Here is a 17154-nt window from a genome sequence, read left to right on the forward strand (position 1 = left end):
AGCTCTAAGTTGACCATCCGTCTCCAGTAGCCCATATTCAAGTGGAATTAGAAAGCTAAGGGACAAGAATTTTACCCACTTGAATGTTGTGAAGGATGATGGCAACTTAGGGGGAGGGGTTTCTAATGAACTTGCAAGCTCCACTCCCTTGTGCTCATCTTTAACATCTTCCACCTCTTTGCAAGCTTCTTCAATTTCAACCTCTTCCTCTTGGTAGCTTTCTTCTGATTCAATTTCTTCTTCATTGTTCACCAAGGGCATGGGAGGTTGTGCTTCTTCTTCTTTAATCTCCATGTCAAGTCCAATGGGAGAGGATTCAAATGTAGATATGAATTCATTAATGATTGAATCCATCTCTTGATCGTCCCCTTCAAAGTCTTCAACAATGATATGCCTTGGAGGTTGTACACCCTCCTCAACATTAAATTCAAACTCCTTAGAAGGGGGCTCTGTGACTTGAGTTTCCCATGGAGGTTCCGCATCTCCTAAGTCTTCAACCACTGCTTCCTCTTCAATGGCAGGCGTAGTTTCTTCCAATTGTTCCAATACCAAATCGTGCTGCTCACTGTCCATCGGAGTGTCTAACTTCTCCTTCCTGCCATGTTCTTTAGTAGATTCTCCATATGAAGCCATAGGGGTTCCTTGAATGTCCAAACATCGAAAAAGTAATCGATTTATTGCTTGATCCAGGTGTTTAAGTATGAAATCGTATTCCTCCTTGATGGCTTCTTTTCTTTGATAACTCCCTTCAACTACTCCTTCATCTGCAAAGGTCTCTTCTACCTTCACTTTTAGTGCCTCCTCTAACTCTTTATGAAGTATGGATTCATGAATATGATCCTTTCTCTCTTGTTCTATGTCAATAGCATTATTGGGTTCATGTTACTCTTGGATTGATGGATGTGGGTTCTCTTCCATGGATGGTGGTGAGGGGATGGAGAGATCATTCTGTGGTTGAGATGGAAGTGCACTGGAGCTTGAAGGTTGAACATTGGAGGTGGAGGGTTGGTCCATACGGGATATAAGATTTTGGAGTGTAGAGGTGAGACTAGTGAGAGAAGTAAGTGTGTTCTCCATGGAGGTTTGGGGTGGATATGAGGGTTCATTATTTTGGAAAACAGATTCATAATACGGAGGTGGTTCTTTTTGATAAGGATATGGAGATGGTGAATATTGAGGTAGTGGTTCTAGATATGGTTCATTTGGTGGTTGGTGTGGTGGATAAGGATTAGGGTCATATGGGGGTGAATGGCGGAAAGGGGCTTGTGAGTATGGTGGTCCAAAGTCATGTTGAGGAGGGGGTTCATAGGCATATGGTGGTGGTTATTGATAATCAAAAGAGCATTCACCATAGCCATCATCTCGGTATGCATCACAGAATGGTTGTTGATAATCCATTGGAGGTGGTTGTTGCCATGAGGGTTGATCAAATCCTTGTGGCTCCTCCCATCTTTGATTGTTCCAACCTTGATGCCTGTTCTCATTGTAATCTCCTCTTCCTGCAACATAATTGTAACCAGACTCATAGCCAAAGGGGTGAGAGTTCATGGCAGTAGGAGAAAATAGAAACAAAAACTAACAAAAAGAAAATATTTTGAAAAAGATTTGATTTTTGAAAAAAGATAAGATAAGATTTTGAAAAAGATATGATTTTTTTGAAAAAGATTTGAATTTTGAAAAAATAAGATAAGATAAGATAAAAAAATTTTAAAATCTGAAAATTTTTTTTTTGAAAAATATTTACAATAACCAATAATAAGGCACACGTTTGCAATTCCCCGGCAACAGCGCCATTTTGACGATCGAATTTCCTATCAATAAAGAATTTATAAAAATATGATCGCGTTGTAAGTATAGCTTCTAAACCAACAGAAAATTCTTTCGTACAAACATTTGGTTGTCATAAGTAACAAACCCAATAAAATTTATAAACCGAAGTATTCAAACCTCGGGTCATCTTCTCAAGGAATTGCGGAAAAGTGTGTTTCATTATTGGTTATGGAAAATAGTATTTTGGGTTTTGAAAAGGTTTTGAACAAGACAAATAAATTGCAGCAATAAATAAATTAATAACGAAGAAATCTCTTGGCAAGGTATGAAAACTGGAAGTCCTATCCTAGTTATCCTTATCAATGGTGATGAGAATTATACTTTTGCTCCCACTAAGTCAACATCTAACTATGATGGTCAGTTAAGTAGACAAATTAATTCAACACCTAAAGTCCTAGTCAACTCTTTAGGAAAGACTAGAGTTATAGGAATCTAAATCAATCAGTAAAGATATTAATCAGAAGGGCACTATATCAAAACATGAAGGGAGCCCCTAAAAATCCTAACTGACAACCATAAAGAAAGAAACAGAAGAACGTATGTTTGGAAATTGCACTGGTTAATCAAGATAGAAACAAAAATGAGATTACTGCTCCATCTACTGATCCTGCACTAGTGGCTGCTCCTCCAATCCAAGTTAACTAAAATATAGAATAGTACCTATTCAACATTCATCCATGGAATTCTAAGTTAATGGTGACTTACTCCTCTGGTCAGACTCACACCAACCCAAAGTCTTGAAAGCTTTCTTCAAAAGAAATTAGGATTAGAAAAGTAAAATGTCCTTGGCTGTGGTTTTTGTTTTTTCTTTTTTGTGTTTTGGACTATTTTCTTGGTTGTTTATGTTATAACATGTGATTGGAATTCCATAGTTACCCACTATTTTTTCGCATACTCTTTTTTTGCAAATAAAACAGGCTAATTCTAAGAAGAATAAGAAAAAGATACCAAAGAGGACACATGCCCGACAAGATGGACAGGAGAAAATCCGAAAACACTCAGTCTGCTCTTCCAATGATGAATTCTCCTCTCTATTTCTTTTGTCCTACTGCATTATTGTGTACCTTATTTTAGTGTGAACTAACAAAATCTTCTGTATATTGTTGCATAGCAATTCCAAAATGAACCTACACCACCAGTCCAACTAACTACCGGCTTCAGGACCAAGCAGAGGACCTTTACGCCACCAGCTCCTCTGAATCCACAACAATCAAACGTCGATGGAGCCACTCAGCCTGCACTAACTCAAGCTCGTTCAGACCAGCCTACCACTACACCAAAAAATCCTGAGGCAATCTCCAAAGAAACAGTGGCTGCAGCTAGTGGAGGAACTTTTTCAAGACTATTCAAGTTCATTCCAACACCAAATTTTAGGCCACCCAAGCAGACTTAGTTATTTAGGATGGTCATATCATAAGACATCGCATATTAGTTATCTATTTTTTAGCTATTTTTTGTTTTTCTTTTGTTGGTAATCTTGTGTTTGGAAAACTAATAATTGGTTTAGACATGTCTTATAATACATTTTGTACAATGTCAAAAACATGGTTGGTGTGATTGCATTTTAGAAACTTTGTCTGACAGTGTTTGTGAGATACATTGTGGAAACATTTGCCTCACAGGATTTGTTAGTTACACTTTGGAAGTTTTGCTATTGTGAAATGAGAATATCTCATCTTTGTGTAACTGTGCATTGTGATTATGTTTTCTACTTCTTTAAATCAGGATTATCTGTTTCAATTATGTAGAAAACAAGGATAAATGAATACACAATGAATATTATTCCAAAATAATAATTTACTACAATTTCAATATTTAATTTGCCTGCATACTCAATATTTACCCACTTGCAAAACATTAAATTTGCACACAAAAAATCACACTACCATTATACAGTTGTAACTACACTAAACCCTTTTTTTATTACAATACCCAACAAAATCAAGCCAAACAAGTTTCACTTGCTAAGAGTACCACTGTTCTTCTCAATATTTTTGTATTCAACTAGCTTCTTCTCTATCTCTGAATCCTTTCTTCCATATTTTTTGTTGTGTCTGCAACTCTATTTTGTACCACTTCATTAATAGAAAAAGAGGTAATATACTCATCTAGCCAAGTAAAGTACTTGCAATATCGTGCGTTGTTCTATAATAATGATAGCTAGTGTTAAACTCCAAAAATCACCAAATAACTCAGCACACTAAACTAAACCCTAAACATAAAACTTACTTTAAAATAAGAACAACCAAAGAAAAGCTTCTTTAGATTCGAATAAAATTGCACATTGGAGAAACAAATTTCTTCTTCTTCCTCCTCGATACTCTTTCTAGACTGCTTCTATCAGCACTCATTCGATTGCTCCAACTCTCCTCATAAACACCACATCGTTTTTTCACGACTGTATGACGAACTAGAATTTGGAATACCCATGGCCACTGTTGCGGAGTCTTCTCACATGGATGCAAGATGAAAACCACCATCCTTTCAATCCTTCAACAAAGGGGATTTATGGGAGTGCCAAGCAGCGACGACGTTTCACTTGCAAGGAAGGGGTAGTTTGTCTCTGAAATTATTCCAATTGACACGTGACACGTGGCACTTAGCATAGACAGCTCAGCTTCCACCTTACACGTTATACTAGCAACCCATTGGCAACTGGTTACAGGGGGTCGAATGGTTAGGTTATATAGATGGGTGGGGACCTGCTTGAGGTTTAGTGATGATTAGGGGGCAATTTGTCCCACGAAAAAATGGTCAGGGGCCGAAAAGGATATTTTTCCAAATATATTATATAGTATAATTAATTTACTTCCCTACATATGCACGGGTCTCATTCTAGTGTGTGAGAAAAACATAACCAAGATCTTTTTGTAAGTTGTAACACTTCTCAAGTTTCTTTTTGTACAAAACTTCAAATCCTAACAATCTATTATCAACGCTCCGGAAAAAAAAAACTTTTATATTAGTGATCATTGGTGGATTAATTTTATTTACATACTGAAATCGAATACAATTGACTTTTCAATTATGTGAATTGTTTGTGTCAAATTTAATTATGGGACAACATTAAACCCGCTTCAAACTTTTTTGCGATTGAAATAGGACGTTTAAAACGTTAAGAACCAAATTAGCATTCGACCCAAACGTTGAAGAACAAAATAATACTTTATCCTAAATATGTTATACAATTTTACCAATATATTGAAATGAGAAAAAAATATTTTTAAGTGATGTATTTTTATATGTTAATTAAATTATTAAAAATTTAATTAATATACTTCAATTTTAGATATCAAAATATATTCATATTAATTTTTTTATTATTTTCGTACGCTATGTTTTTTTTCCTCACTAGTGGCTACTGAAATTTTCGCCATCCCTCACTGCTACCTCTTGTTTGATTCGGATGTCTCCACTCTCCAGCAACACTAGTACAATACCACTGGCTATGGTGGCAACTAGCAATGACTTTTTATCTATAAATAAAATAGTAAAAAAAAATTAATAAAGAAGTTAGAACATTATTAGAGTGAGTGACTGCTTATATTAATATGACAAAAAAACCTGGGGCATTCCGAGAATTGAACTCGGGACCTCTCGCACCCTAAGCGAGAATCATACCACTAGACCAAATGCCCTTAATGTCTTGAATTTCGAAAAGAAAAATAATTATCGATATTTTATGACTGTATTTAATAAAACAACTATAAAAAGCTGCTCCTACCTTCCCACTCTATTTAATATTTGATTTTACGAATGACTGTAACAATGAGAAAAGATAAATGAAAAATTCTAAATACAAAATATATAAAATATATATGTATAATTAGGCTGAATGGTATAATCAATGAACCCCACTTTGAGACCGTTAAATAGGGAGGTATTTTGTTGGAGAACCAACAAACGAGATAAGAAACTATGTATGATGTTTTGACACTTGACAGTTGATAATTAAAAAAAATGGTAGCACCAAACTATTTTTCTGCTACTCAAACCAAACTAGAAAGACACAAAAAAACATAACGAAAAAACGCCCATTCGGGGAAACATCAGGGAAAACAAAGACTTCAATGTTTTCTTGTAACTATAATGAAGGACAGACATAATATTTAGCATATTACAAAGGAAAGACCACAAGACTGAACATCAATTCTATGATGATGATTACTTGGCAGAATGAACCCGTAAGTGCAATCTAAAGTGGCAAAAAAAACCATGCCACAACTCATCTGACACCATGTGATATGTAAAACCAGCCAGTGCGAAAACCAAAGCTGGGTCCAGCAATCCTCTATTTACCAAGGATGGACCTTATAGGATGCACACAATGACAGCATTAACTTTACCCCAATTGTTGTCCTGTGGTACTGAACGACTTTAAGCCAGCCAAAATTCCTGCAGTTGACAAACTTCTGAATAATGTCTTGAATATTAAAGAAAACAAGCCACAAACAAATCACCAATATCAATTCTACGGAATATTCAAGGATTTACAGAAATAGGAATGAGGGGAAGCTCAACATAATTGTTACCCAAGAAAAAGCATGAATATCTTCTAATTAAAAGTTGAATCCACCGGGTGGCACAGCAGGACCATCAGAGCCACCAAAGTTAAACCCTGGTTGTGAACCATCCCCTGGAGGCATAGTCTCGTCATCTTCCTCCAACCAGTATGTTTCAAGAATCTTCACTGCCTTTTCATAAATCTCTGTGTTATCATGACTCTGAAGGTTCTCAATTTTCTCCAAACCCTCCGCATCGTCAATCATTTGGGCATATAGATTCACATCACCAATAGTGCCCATATTTTTATCAGCTTCTCCCACCTTCAAGATGTTTTCCAGTCCTTCCAGACAAACTGTCACAATTCTAGGATCGGGACAGATGAGAAGATCGCACAAGGGCTTGATACACCCTTGGCTTACCAAGTACCTGTCAAGCACAATAAATAATCATAACTTGATACTAAAAGTATCATAACAACGCTATAACATCCAGGGGATATTGCAAACAAAAGCTACTCTCCATACTTGATTTGTTCATGAGATCCACCAGATGTAGCATTTGATATAGCCCAAGCAGCCTCTTTCTTGATGTCAAACTCAGCATTTTGAAGCAGGCTGACCAAATGACCAATTATATTAGACTCAATTACAGCCTGTAATTGAAAAACACAAGATCATTCAGAATTAGAAGAGAATATTATGAATTTTAATGGGATGGCAAAAAAAAAAAAAAACGTCATAATGGGTACCCACAGGATTACCAGGGAGCTAAATGGAGATCCGCAAAACCACCACAGGGATGGGGATCCATCTTCGGGAATAAATGGGGATGTGAGGGGGGAAGAGGCACTCCCCTCATGGAGACCCATGAAATCCCCGGAAAATGTGAATTACTAAATGCCCCTTAACTTACATTAATTGAATGCTTTGATTTTGGAATGGCATGGATGTAAATGGAGTTTTATGTTATTTTGTTTCAAAGCATGTTAATTTTTATAATGAATGTTATCAATTTTTAGTGTGTACGTTGGATTATGTTGAATTGTGTTGTTATGTTGGATTGATTTATGTTATGATCATTATGTTTGTTTTTTTAGATTTTCTTTAAAAAAAATTCTTCGATTAATGTCCATGAATACCAGTGGATATCTGCCATCCCCGCAGAGACCCGTATGGATGGGGATGGGGGCTGGGGCAGGGTCTCCACCCCCATGGATCCCCATTGTCATCCCTAAATTTTAATTATCAGAACACACAAGTACACAAAAATAAAGAGAGGGGAGCATGCTATACCTGAATCTGCTGTTTATTACCAGCTGTGATGTTTGATATGGTCCAACAAGCTTCCTTCTTGATGCTTTTTTTATAATTATTAGACAACAGATTAAGAAGGCAAGGAAGAGCTTGATGGTTGATGATAACCTATGGAGAAAAGAATCGCATTTAAAAAAACCCGAATAAGTATTGACAAGAACATTTAATTACTGTAACACCAAGTTTAATTAGGCAATTATCGTCAGAAACATGTTTAGATTGAACATGGCAATGTAGTAAATTGAAAGAAAAATTACGAAACCCATTATCTTTCAATGTACTGAATTATACTTTATATAATCGCCAAATCTATCTGAAGAAAAATTTGGAATTCAACTCCAGCAATAACATTACAGTTTGATGCCTGTGACACATCTGTAGGTGAATCAGAAAGAGAGCAAAGCAAGCAGTGACAAGACAAACCAATAAATATTTGATGATCTACGAAGCACATAATTGATAATCAACTGATAAGTCGAATACTTGACCAAAACATTCAAATTCAAAATTGAAAGGAAAAAAAAAGGATAAAAGGTCAATTTTAAAGTGCTCAAGCTCAACAACAACAACAATAACAGAGGGGAAGAGGTGAAATGTTATACGACAGAAATAGTAATGTGGAAAAACATTGGAAGGGAAAAGAAGGGCATCACAATCAATTGAGAAAGGCATGCTGTGTCTATGTCCCTCAATACAGAAAGGCACAGTGAGATAATGTGAGGTACTGATCACAACAAAGGAACTGTGATATATTCTGGAACTTAATACCTGAGTTTGCATATCATCTCCAGTGACAATATTTCCAACTGTACGAAGAGCAGGAATTAGAACTGAAGGGGATGGGTGCCTGGAGAAGAGTTTTTAAAACCAAAAAAGAGAGAAAATAAAAGTCAGGATTTGACAAAAAAATGAGATTGGGTCATTAGACACCAGCCATATGTTTAATACTCACATTAAAAGCTCAACTAGCCGGGGACAGACACCAGCTTCAATCACAGCTTGAATTTTGTCATTTGTACCATCAGAAAGATATGAAAGTGCCCAACAAGCATCTGTCAAGACTTCTTCATCATTTGAATGGATAAGACTAGCAAGGGCAGGAAGAGCAGGTTTCACCTGTTTAAAAGGAAAGTAACTTCAATTAAGTAGAAGAGAGAAATGTTGAAAAACAGAAAATGGATAAACCAATGATGTAGCAAATGGAAACCTCGCAAATAAATTATTTCTGTAGCTGTTACTTAGCCACTAAGACATTTAGTACAAGTGCGATGAAATTAAATATTTGATGATCCATAACAACCATTAACAAAGAAGAATGCTGGCACATACTAGACACATTATGATAGAATTGCAATGAATTGATTTTTTAGAGAAAGGAGAAAAAGCTAAGGGACATTGATCATCAGATCACAAAACCAACTCTAACAAGTAATTAAGTATGCTAGAAGATACAAGAACATTCTAATCAATAGGGTACAAACATGTACATATAGAACTCATTGTGATAAAGGACTGTACTACAACATTTAAAAAGGAACGTAAAGATATGTTCCAAACTTTGATTTCGATGGGGAAGGGACAGAAGAGAAGGGTTTAAAGTATAACACAGACTTAGCTTTACACTTCAAGACCTCCCTTTCCCTCCATTCTCTCCAAAACAAAAACTTGCAAACACATCTAACGACCAGACAATCAATTTTCCAAGACTGAATTATTCAGACAGATTAAGGCACTAAATAAACTCTTTTTTCCACCTGATCAAAAGGAGGCTGTGGCTTGCCCCTGCAGAAGTTTGAAAGTGTCCAGGTAGCATTCGTAAGCATGGAAAGTTTGGCATGTTCATTCAATTGTGCCAACAGAGGAAGCAGTGCACCATGACTAAGTACAAGATCACGGCATCTAGGAGAATCCCCAGCAACATTTCCTAAGGCCCACACTGCCTGGAAACCAAAAACAAGTGGTTAAATCAGAACTTTTAACAAAAGATGCCACGGACAGTTTACATACAAGGTATTGCAGTATTGTTCTACTACATATTAATACTAAATAGTAATGTTCAGCACATTCATTAAGATCCCTCCCCCTTTCTTTGTAGGCATGAGCACATACATAACAACATTGTACCCACAACAAGTATCTTATCAAAATCCAGAGTGCAAGAGAAACAACTGCATTTCATAATCATGATCCATATTTTTAATTTCACAAACATAACAAAAACAACAATTATACGCATGCAACAAGTATATGTTCCCCAAAAAGTAAAGTATGCAATAGCACAAAAAAAGATACCTGTTCACGGACATCATCACTGGGAGAAGCAAGGAGCCTTACAAAAATAGGGACAGCTCCATGATCAATGACCACTTTGGTGTTTTCAGATGTTCCAGAAGCTATATTTGTCAAAGCCCAGGCTGCCTCAAACTAACAACATGCAATGAACATAGTCAATAGAATACATTAGAAGTTAGAAAACATGTCTGGCCAATTGTTTCTACATGTCCATGCTAGATCTTATATGGCACACTAATGATACATTTCACAATTCACATATACGACTGAGGAAAATTTTACTTAAGAAAAGAAATGACATGCAAATTTTGAGTTTATTCATATTTTTAAATAATTTTTAATATTTAATGAAGAAAACAAGACATGAGTGATGGATACATATATGATATTATCAAAATTAAAAGATGAATTATCTTATATAAATTTTCAATTTTTTAATTACATATGCCATCTCTGAATCTTGTAATTTTCAAACTTTAAAGTATCCCATCTGTTCTGCATCCATATACCCTACCTATACTTTCAAGTTAGACTAATCAAACAAAACAAGTTACATGTAGACAACAAACCTGCAACTGCGGAAAGTCATCCCTCGAAAGAAATTCAACAAACCGAGAAACCACACCAGCCTGTATAACCTCCTCAATCGGCGGACAACGCTCTGGAACACGAAAAACATCCAATTAAGTGAACTTATCTCCAAAAAGGGCCCAATAAAACCGCCAGACATAAATGAGGTAGTAGCATAAACTATAAAGACCAAATATCTAACCGATCGAAAGCAACTTCCGGAACTGAGTAGTTGCTTCCAGCTGCAGGCTATTATCATCAGAATAAACACCTGCAACCATCGTAGGTAGGTGTTCTAACTGCACCACCATAAATGTTCAGTGTAAACAAAGTAACACAACTTCTATCAACATTCTTATTAAAACTACTAAAGTCTCCACAGAAAATATAAATATAACAAAATCAGAAGATCAAAACAATTAGATAATCATGAGTGAACAGTTCAACCAAGGTCGCATCCAAGTAAACTAACGATCCTGATTTTCCAGGGATAAAAACGGGAGAAAATTATTATAATGAGGGGAAAAAAAGAGAGTATAGATTGTGGAAAATTGAGAATTGACCTTCTTCTCTAGCACAGTGGATTGTGCGGAAGCGGGAATCTGCTGTGCTTGGAGACCCTCGCGCCGCTTCTTCTGCAAGCTCTCTTCCCTTCGGTTCTTCCTGATCTCCACCATGGTGTCTTCTCGACGCCGGCGACCCTCCTCGGCGTCGACGGCCACCTTATAGCGGCTCCGGCGGACATCGGTCCTTGAATTTCCGGTTGGGCGATACGACATCGTTTGGGAACAAGCAAGAGAAGACTGAACTGAAGCGTACGGCTTCTTGGAGAATAAATAAATAAATAAATAGAATCGAAGAGATTTTGGGTTTATGAATTAAGCAATAGAACTTGGAATTCTTGAAAAATAGGGTTTTCGCTGTTAAACAAATGGCAGGAAGCGGGAGCAGGTGTTTAGAAACAGGAACGACTTAAGTTAGGGTGCAGTTTGTAATTTGCAAGATTCTAAGACAAGACCATTTCCATTAGAAAATTCATGTCAGTCTTTATTTTGTAATAACTATTTTTGCTAACAGTTAATTTTTTAATCTGGTTAGTATTTTAAATTTTATAAATAAAAATAAATAACTAAGTTTAGTTTCTCTGAGCAAGATTTCATTTGCCTCAAAAAATACAACGAACTCAACTTTATTTTCTTCTAACGCTTGGTCTCCACTTTTTGTCAAGAGAAATAGTAAACGGAGCCTTCATTTTATCATCATTAGACATGCTTTAGAAATCTAATTGGTGATCCAACCCTTTTTATTTTTATTGTTAAAATTTTGATAGTGTTTTTTAATAATGTGGAGAGCTAGTGTGTGTGTGTTTTTTATATAGATGCTCATATTTCAGAATTTATTTTTCATATAGAATACCTATAGGTGTTTTTGCTCAATATTAAAATAGAGTATTTTGCGAGTGTGTGGGTGTAGGGTTAACACGCGGGGGTATGAAGACAGGGTGCCAGTAGGTGGCAATTTTCTGGTAACACGCAGGAGATGTGGTGATGTGGCGGGCTCAGACAGGTGGCAGTGTTGTAGCAACACGCAGGGGGCGTGTTGCCTTAGAATCCTTGAAGCGTTGTAGGGTTTTTGCGCATTTCCAAGGAGCCTGCAGCAACATAGGAGCGTGTTACAGGCGGTCTGCATGTAGGGGACAACACCTCTACTCTGATAACCAGACTCAATGAAGCTCTATAAATTAAATTTATTTGTGACCCATTCATGCATCATTTGTATGCTATAGTGTGTGTCAGTAGTGTAAAAAAATATATGTACCGAGAAAGAAGAAGAAGAGAGTGTTATCAGTGTGTTAGTAGTAATAATGTTTTGTTTAAAGAAAAAAATTATATAAAAAAAATTAGTTTATAATGATTAAAAATGATACGTAATTAGTAGAACATATTATTAATTATTTAGATCATTCAATTTAGGTAAGTTGATAAATTTTATTTTTTATGTATTTAAGTTTTTTTAATTTTTGTTATTGTTAGTATCATATAAAAATATAGTATTATTATTTTTTTGTATTTTACTAATATTTTTGAATAATATTTTTATGTGTTTAATATAATCATATTTTATTTTATATAAATGTGAATATATAATTTTTTTGACTTTTTTTGTTATAATGGGATTATTTTTTGTATATTTAATAAATAATTTAAATATTAATAACAAAATTTTGATACATAATATTATTAAATTGTATTAGACCACCAAAAACTATAACGGGATTCTAATATAGAATATTGCTCACTTTTTTCAACATATCGTTTTCCATGCTTTGAGAGAGACCGTTCTGAAACTCGATGAACGTCGTGGTAAATGGAACCACAAACGAAAACAGATTCTCACACGCAAAGCTCACTCCCTCATGAGTATTTTGTATAATTTTTAACGTTGTGATACACCACCAAATTTGTGGTACCCTCTATTATACTAGCAACACATTCAAAGAACTCTCTTCTTCGCAATAAAATGTTACCGAACTTTGCCTTATATAGAGAGAGCACTCAGTATGCCCTCCATGTGTTGCATCACCAACCAACCAGATTGAGACACGTGGCAACACGCCCCATGTGCTGACTCATCATGCCCTCCATGTGTTACTTCACTAACCAACGAGAGTAAAACATGTGTCAACACGCCTCCCACATGCAAACTCAACACGCCTTCCACGTGTTGCATCACCAAGCAAGCAGAGTTCGCCACGTGTTGCTGGCAACATACTCCCTGTGTGTTGGAGCTTCCCTCTAACACTTCTACCATTTTGCAAATACACTAACTGCATCCATTTCTAACTAAAATACCAATAATATTTTCATTTTTTAAAAAATTAGCCCCCATATTTGTGGTTTTAAACTTTTTTTATGTCATAAATCTAAATGTCAGATTTGTGATTTTTAATTTTTTTTAAATACAAATTTGAGGGTCAGATTTATATTTTAGTGTTAAAAAAAATTTTAAACATACAAATTAGGCCCTCTAATTTGTTTGAAAGCAAAAAAATTAATCTCATCACAAATCAGACCCTTCAATTTGTGCATTATGGAAATCTGACCCTACGATTTTTCAAATCTGAGAATTCAATTTGTTATTTAAAATAAAATAAAAAATTTTAAATTCATTTCAAAGAAAAATACACCAATTAACCATGATACTGGATTATACATCACTTTTTTTCATTTCTAAAAAAAAAACTAGTCGTGATCAACGCTAGAAATGGTAGTTCAAATATTTAAAGGTTTAACTAATAAAATAATAAAATAATATATTTATGTATAAAATATAAAATAAACAATCAAATTGATCCTAAAAGATCACACGGTCTCTAAGTACTTGTTTGGGCGCCATTAAGTTAATAAAAAAATCTTTTTTTAATAATTTTTTTATTTTTTAACGTGTTTGGTAAATTTCTAATAGTAAAAGTAAAAGCACTAGAAAAATTTTTAAAAAATATCTTTTTTGAGAAATTACAATTTACATCTTTTTTTTAAAAGATCTTTTCTTAAAAAAATATATTTTTCACGTAATAAATAAGCAAAAAAGTACTTTTATATGGCTATACCCAAACATAATTGATAAATAAAATATCTTTTTGTATGAGATATGATAAACCACTATTTCATTGTTTATCTTGTACTAATTTGAGTGGTTTTTATCAAGTCTTGGCACACTTATTCATACTATTTGCATAGTTTTACATTTTTCCTTTCTAACTTTGTGCTATGATTGAGAACATGCTTCTTTGGCATTAAATTTGCTATGTTTAAATCCCCTCTTATTACCATTCGATCCCGTGATATGTGTGTTAAGTGTTTTTAGAGATTACAGGGCAGGAATGGCTTAGAGAATGGAAAGGAAGTATGCAAAAGTGGAAGGGATACAAGAAACTGAAGGAACTGCGTGCTAAAGATGTCCAGCTTGACCTCTTGGTACTAAATCAACCATAACTTGAGCTACAGAGGTCCAAATGACATGGTTCTAGTTGCGTTGAAAAGCTAACATTCGGGGCTTCACAATGATATATAATTTGCCATAGCTTCCCTGAAGATAGGCGACACGCACGCGTGACCTGGAGAAAACTCAATCCACGCGTATGCGTGACTTTGCTGCATGCTGGACGTATCAGAAATCGCTGGGGGCAATTTCTAGGCTATTTTTGATCTAGTTTTTAGCCCAAAAAATACAGATTAGAGGCTATAAAGTGGGAAAATGCATCCATTCATGGGAACAACATTCAATATACACAATTTTAGGTTTTAGATGTAGTTTTCTAGAAAGAGAGGCTCTCTCCTCTCTCTTAGTTTTTAGGATTTAGGATTTCTCTTAGGTTAGGTTTACTTCTTCTTCATTCCAGGTTCAATGTTTCTTTAATTTAGTTTCTCTTCTACTTTTATCTATTCTATGACTTTAGTTCGTTTATTTTCCCAATTTGATTTATGAACTCCATGTTAGATTTGATTTTCTTTATTTAATGCAATTTGAGATATTTCAGATTTATGATTGCTTTCTTCTATTTATGATATAAATAATTTAGATTTTTCCTCCCTTTGCTTTGGTTGAGTAATTGGTGACACTTGAGTTATCAAACTCAGCTATTGAATGAAAATTGGAATTTGCTGATTGATTTGGATCCCTCTAAAACTAGTCTTTCCATAGGAGTTGACTAGGACTTGAGGAATCAAATTGATTAGTCCACTTGACTTTCCTTTATTTAGTAAGGGTTAACTAAGTGGGAGCAATAAATAATTCTCATTACACCTGATAAGGATAACTAGGATGAAATTTTCAGTTCTTACACCTTGCAATGGTTTTCATGATAATTAATTTACTTTATTGTTAATTTATTTCCTTGTTCCCTATTTCAAAAACTCAAAAATATACTTTTCCATAACCAATAATAAATCATACTTCCCTGCAATTCCTTGAGAGGCGACCCGAGGTTTCAATACTTCGGTTATAAATTTTATTGGGTTTGCTTTAGTGACAACAAAAACTTTTGTATGAAAGGATTCTCTGTTGGTTTAGAAACTATACTTACAACGTGAATATTTTTGTGAAATTCTAGATCACACAAGAATCCGTTCGTCAAAATGGCGCAGTTGCCGGGAAATTGCAAACGTGTGCCTTATTATTGGTTATTGTAAATATTTGTTTTTGCTTGTTTATTTGTTTTTATTTTTGTTTTTAATTTTTTATTAGCTACTATGAATTCTCACCCGTCTGCTTTAAATTTGGTTCCAATGTTGTTGTAAGGAATGGAAACTATAATGAAAATAGGCATCAAGGTTGGAAGAATCAAAGATGGGAGGAGCCACAAGGATTTGATCAACCCTCTTGGCAACAACCCCCTCCAATGCGCTATAACCAACAACCATTCTGTGATGCATACCAAGATAATAGTTATGATGGACCCTTTCGTGGCAACCAACCTCCGCCAAATTACTATGGTCAAGACCCATTCCAGGGAGCGTACCGAGATGATGAATATGGTGGATCCCCTTGTAGTTACCAACAAGCCCCACCATATGCCCATAAACTACCTCCTCAACATAGCTTTGAACCACCATATTCACAAGCCCCCTACTACCAAACACCATCATATGATCCTAACCCTTATCCACCATATCAGCCACCCTATGAGCCATATGAGCCATACATAGATCCACCCCAATTCCAACCCAATTACTCCCAAGAACCACCACCTCCATATACACCACATTCATATCCATCAATCCAAGAGCCTTATGGTCCTACTGATGATATCCAAGCAGAACAAGAGTCAAGGAATCGTCTCAAGGAAACAGTGGATTAATTTCAAGCAACCCTGCGTCAATTAGACCGAGCGGTAAATCGAATAGCACCCGAAGCTTTCATGGCTAAAGAATATCAACTTGAGAACAAGGAATTAAAGTGTGTTGTGCAACAAGTGGAAAAGATGGAGAGTGATGAACCACCACATTCTTAAAGTAAGTTTCCTTGGTGATGAAGATCACGCATTAAGTCCTCCTAGCGATAAATCTACATCCGCAAATGAACTCCTTGAATATGAAGACTCTTCTCTGATTGAGTCTAAGAATGATGTGGAAGCGGAAATTCTTAGAAAAGGGCGGACGGGAGTTGAGTACGCTTTGTCAAGAACGTTGGAGACTTCTCCACCTAGGTTGCCATCTACTCCTTCATTTGAATGGATAAGGCTTGTCTCTATTCGCCTTACCATTCCACCTGAATATGGTATTCTTGAAACGGATGGCCAAATTAGGAGACTTTGTGGCATTAAGCGTAAGAGAAGGATGTTTAGTGGTTGGAGTTGCAAATCAAAACTCATCAAGGTTGATACTTCAAGAGATAGATGTAAGGGCTCAATTGGTGATAATTTGGTTAGATATAAAAGAAGAGTTTGGTACTCCGTAGAGAATTCAGAGTGCTTGCCACTCGGATGGAACCATGATGATCAACTTGAAGACGGGTGTAAAATTAAGATTTAGGATCCCGACATACAAGAAGATCAACTTTGGGAGCTCAAATCTTGTGAAGAACTCCATCAAGGCTTGGGAAATTTACATAGAATAGACAGAGCTTATTGGAAGTCCAAGCA

General features: G+C 35.5%; 1 protein-coding gene and 1 non-coding gene across 3 annotated transcripts; both read right to left on the minus strand.

Moving 5' to 3' along the window:
* Window positions 1-5396: 5396 nt before the first annotated feature.
* On the minus strand, window positions 5397-5468 carry TRNAP-AGG (transfer RNA proline (anticodon AGG)). The gene has a single exon. It is a non-coding gene; the product is annotated as a tRNA-Pro (tRNA).
* Window positions 5469-5636: 168 nt separating this feature from the next.
* On the minus strand, window positions 5637-11506 carry LOC107465252 (importin subunit alpha-2). 2 transcript variants are annotated; one of them, XM_021132294.2, is made up of 11 exons: window positions 11075-11506; window positions 10714-10810; window positions 10511-10602; window positions 9942-10073; window positions 9404-9589; window positions 8602-8765; window positions 8418-8496; window positions 7629-7757; window positions 6861-6988; window positions 6363-6762; window positions 5637-6253 (listed from the first exon to the last, which is right to left on the minus strand). In XM_021132294.2, exons 1-10 carry the CDS (start codon window positions 11288-11290, stop codon window positions 6390-6392), a joined length of 1596 nt encoding a protein of 531 aa, XP_020987953.1. In that variant the 5' UTR covers window positions 11291-11506; the 3' UTR covers window positions 5637-6253; window positions 6363-6389. The 2 variants fall into 2 exon arrangements, with proteins under 2 accessions (XP_020987953.1, XP_015939720.1); XM_016084234.3 differs by having other exon boundaries at window positions 5637-6225; window positions 11075-11505.
* Between the last annotated feature and the right edge of the window lie 5648 nt (window positions 11507-17154).

This window comes from Arachis duranensis, chromosome 9, assembly GCF_000817695.3.
Source record: "Arachis duranensis cultivar V14167 chromosome 9, aradu.V14167.gnm2.J7QH, whole genome shotgun sequence".
Classification (NCBI taxonomy): Eukaryota; Viridiplantae; Streptophyta; class Magnoliopsida; order Fabales; family Fabaceae; genus Arachis; species Arachis duranensis.

Excerpts from the sequence above, each read along its gene's own strand:
- LOC107465252 (XM_021132294.2), bottom strand. The coding sequence starts at position 11,290 with ATGTCGTATCGCCCAACCGGAAATTCAAGGACCGATGTCCGCCGGAGC. Across the intron at positions 8,766-9,403 it reads CACAGCCTCCTTTTGATCAG|GTGAAACCTGCTCTTCCTGC; the intron begins GTGGAAAAAAGA and ends CCTTTTAAACAG. Across the intron at positions 7,758-8,417 it reads GAGATGATATGCAAACTCAG|GTTATCATCAACCATCAAGC; the intron begins GTATTAAGTTCC and ends TTTTCTCCATAG.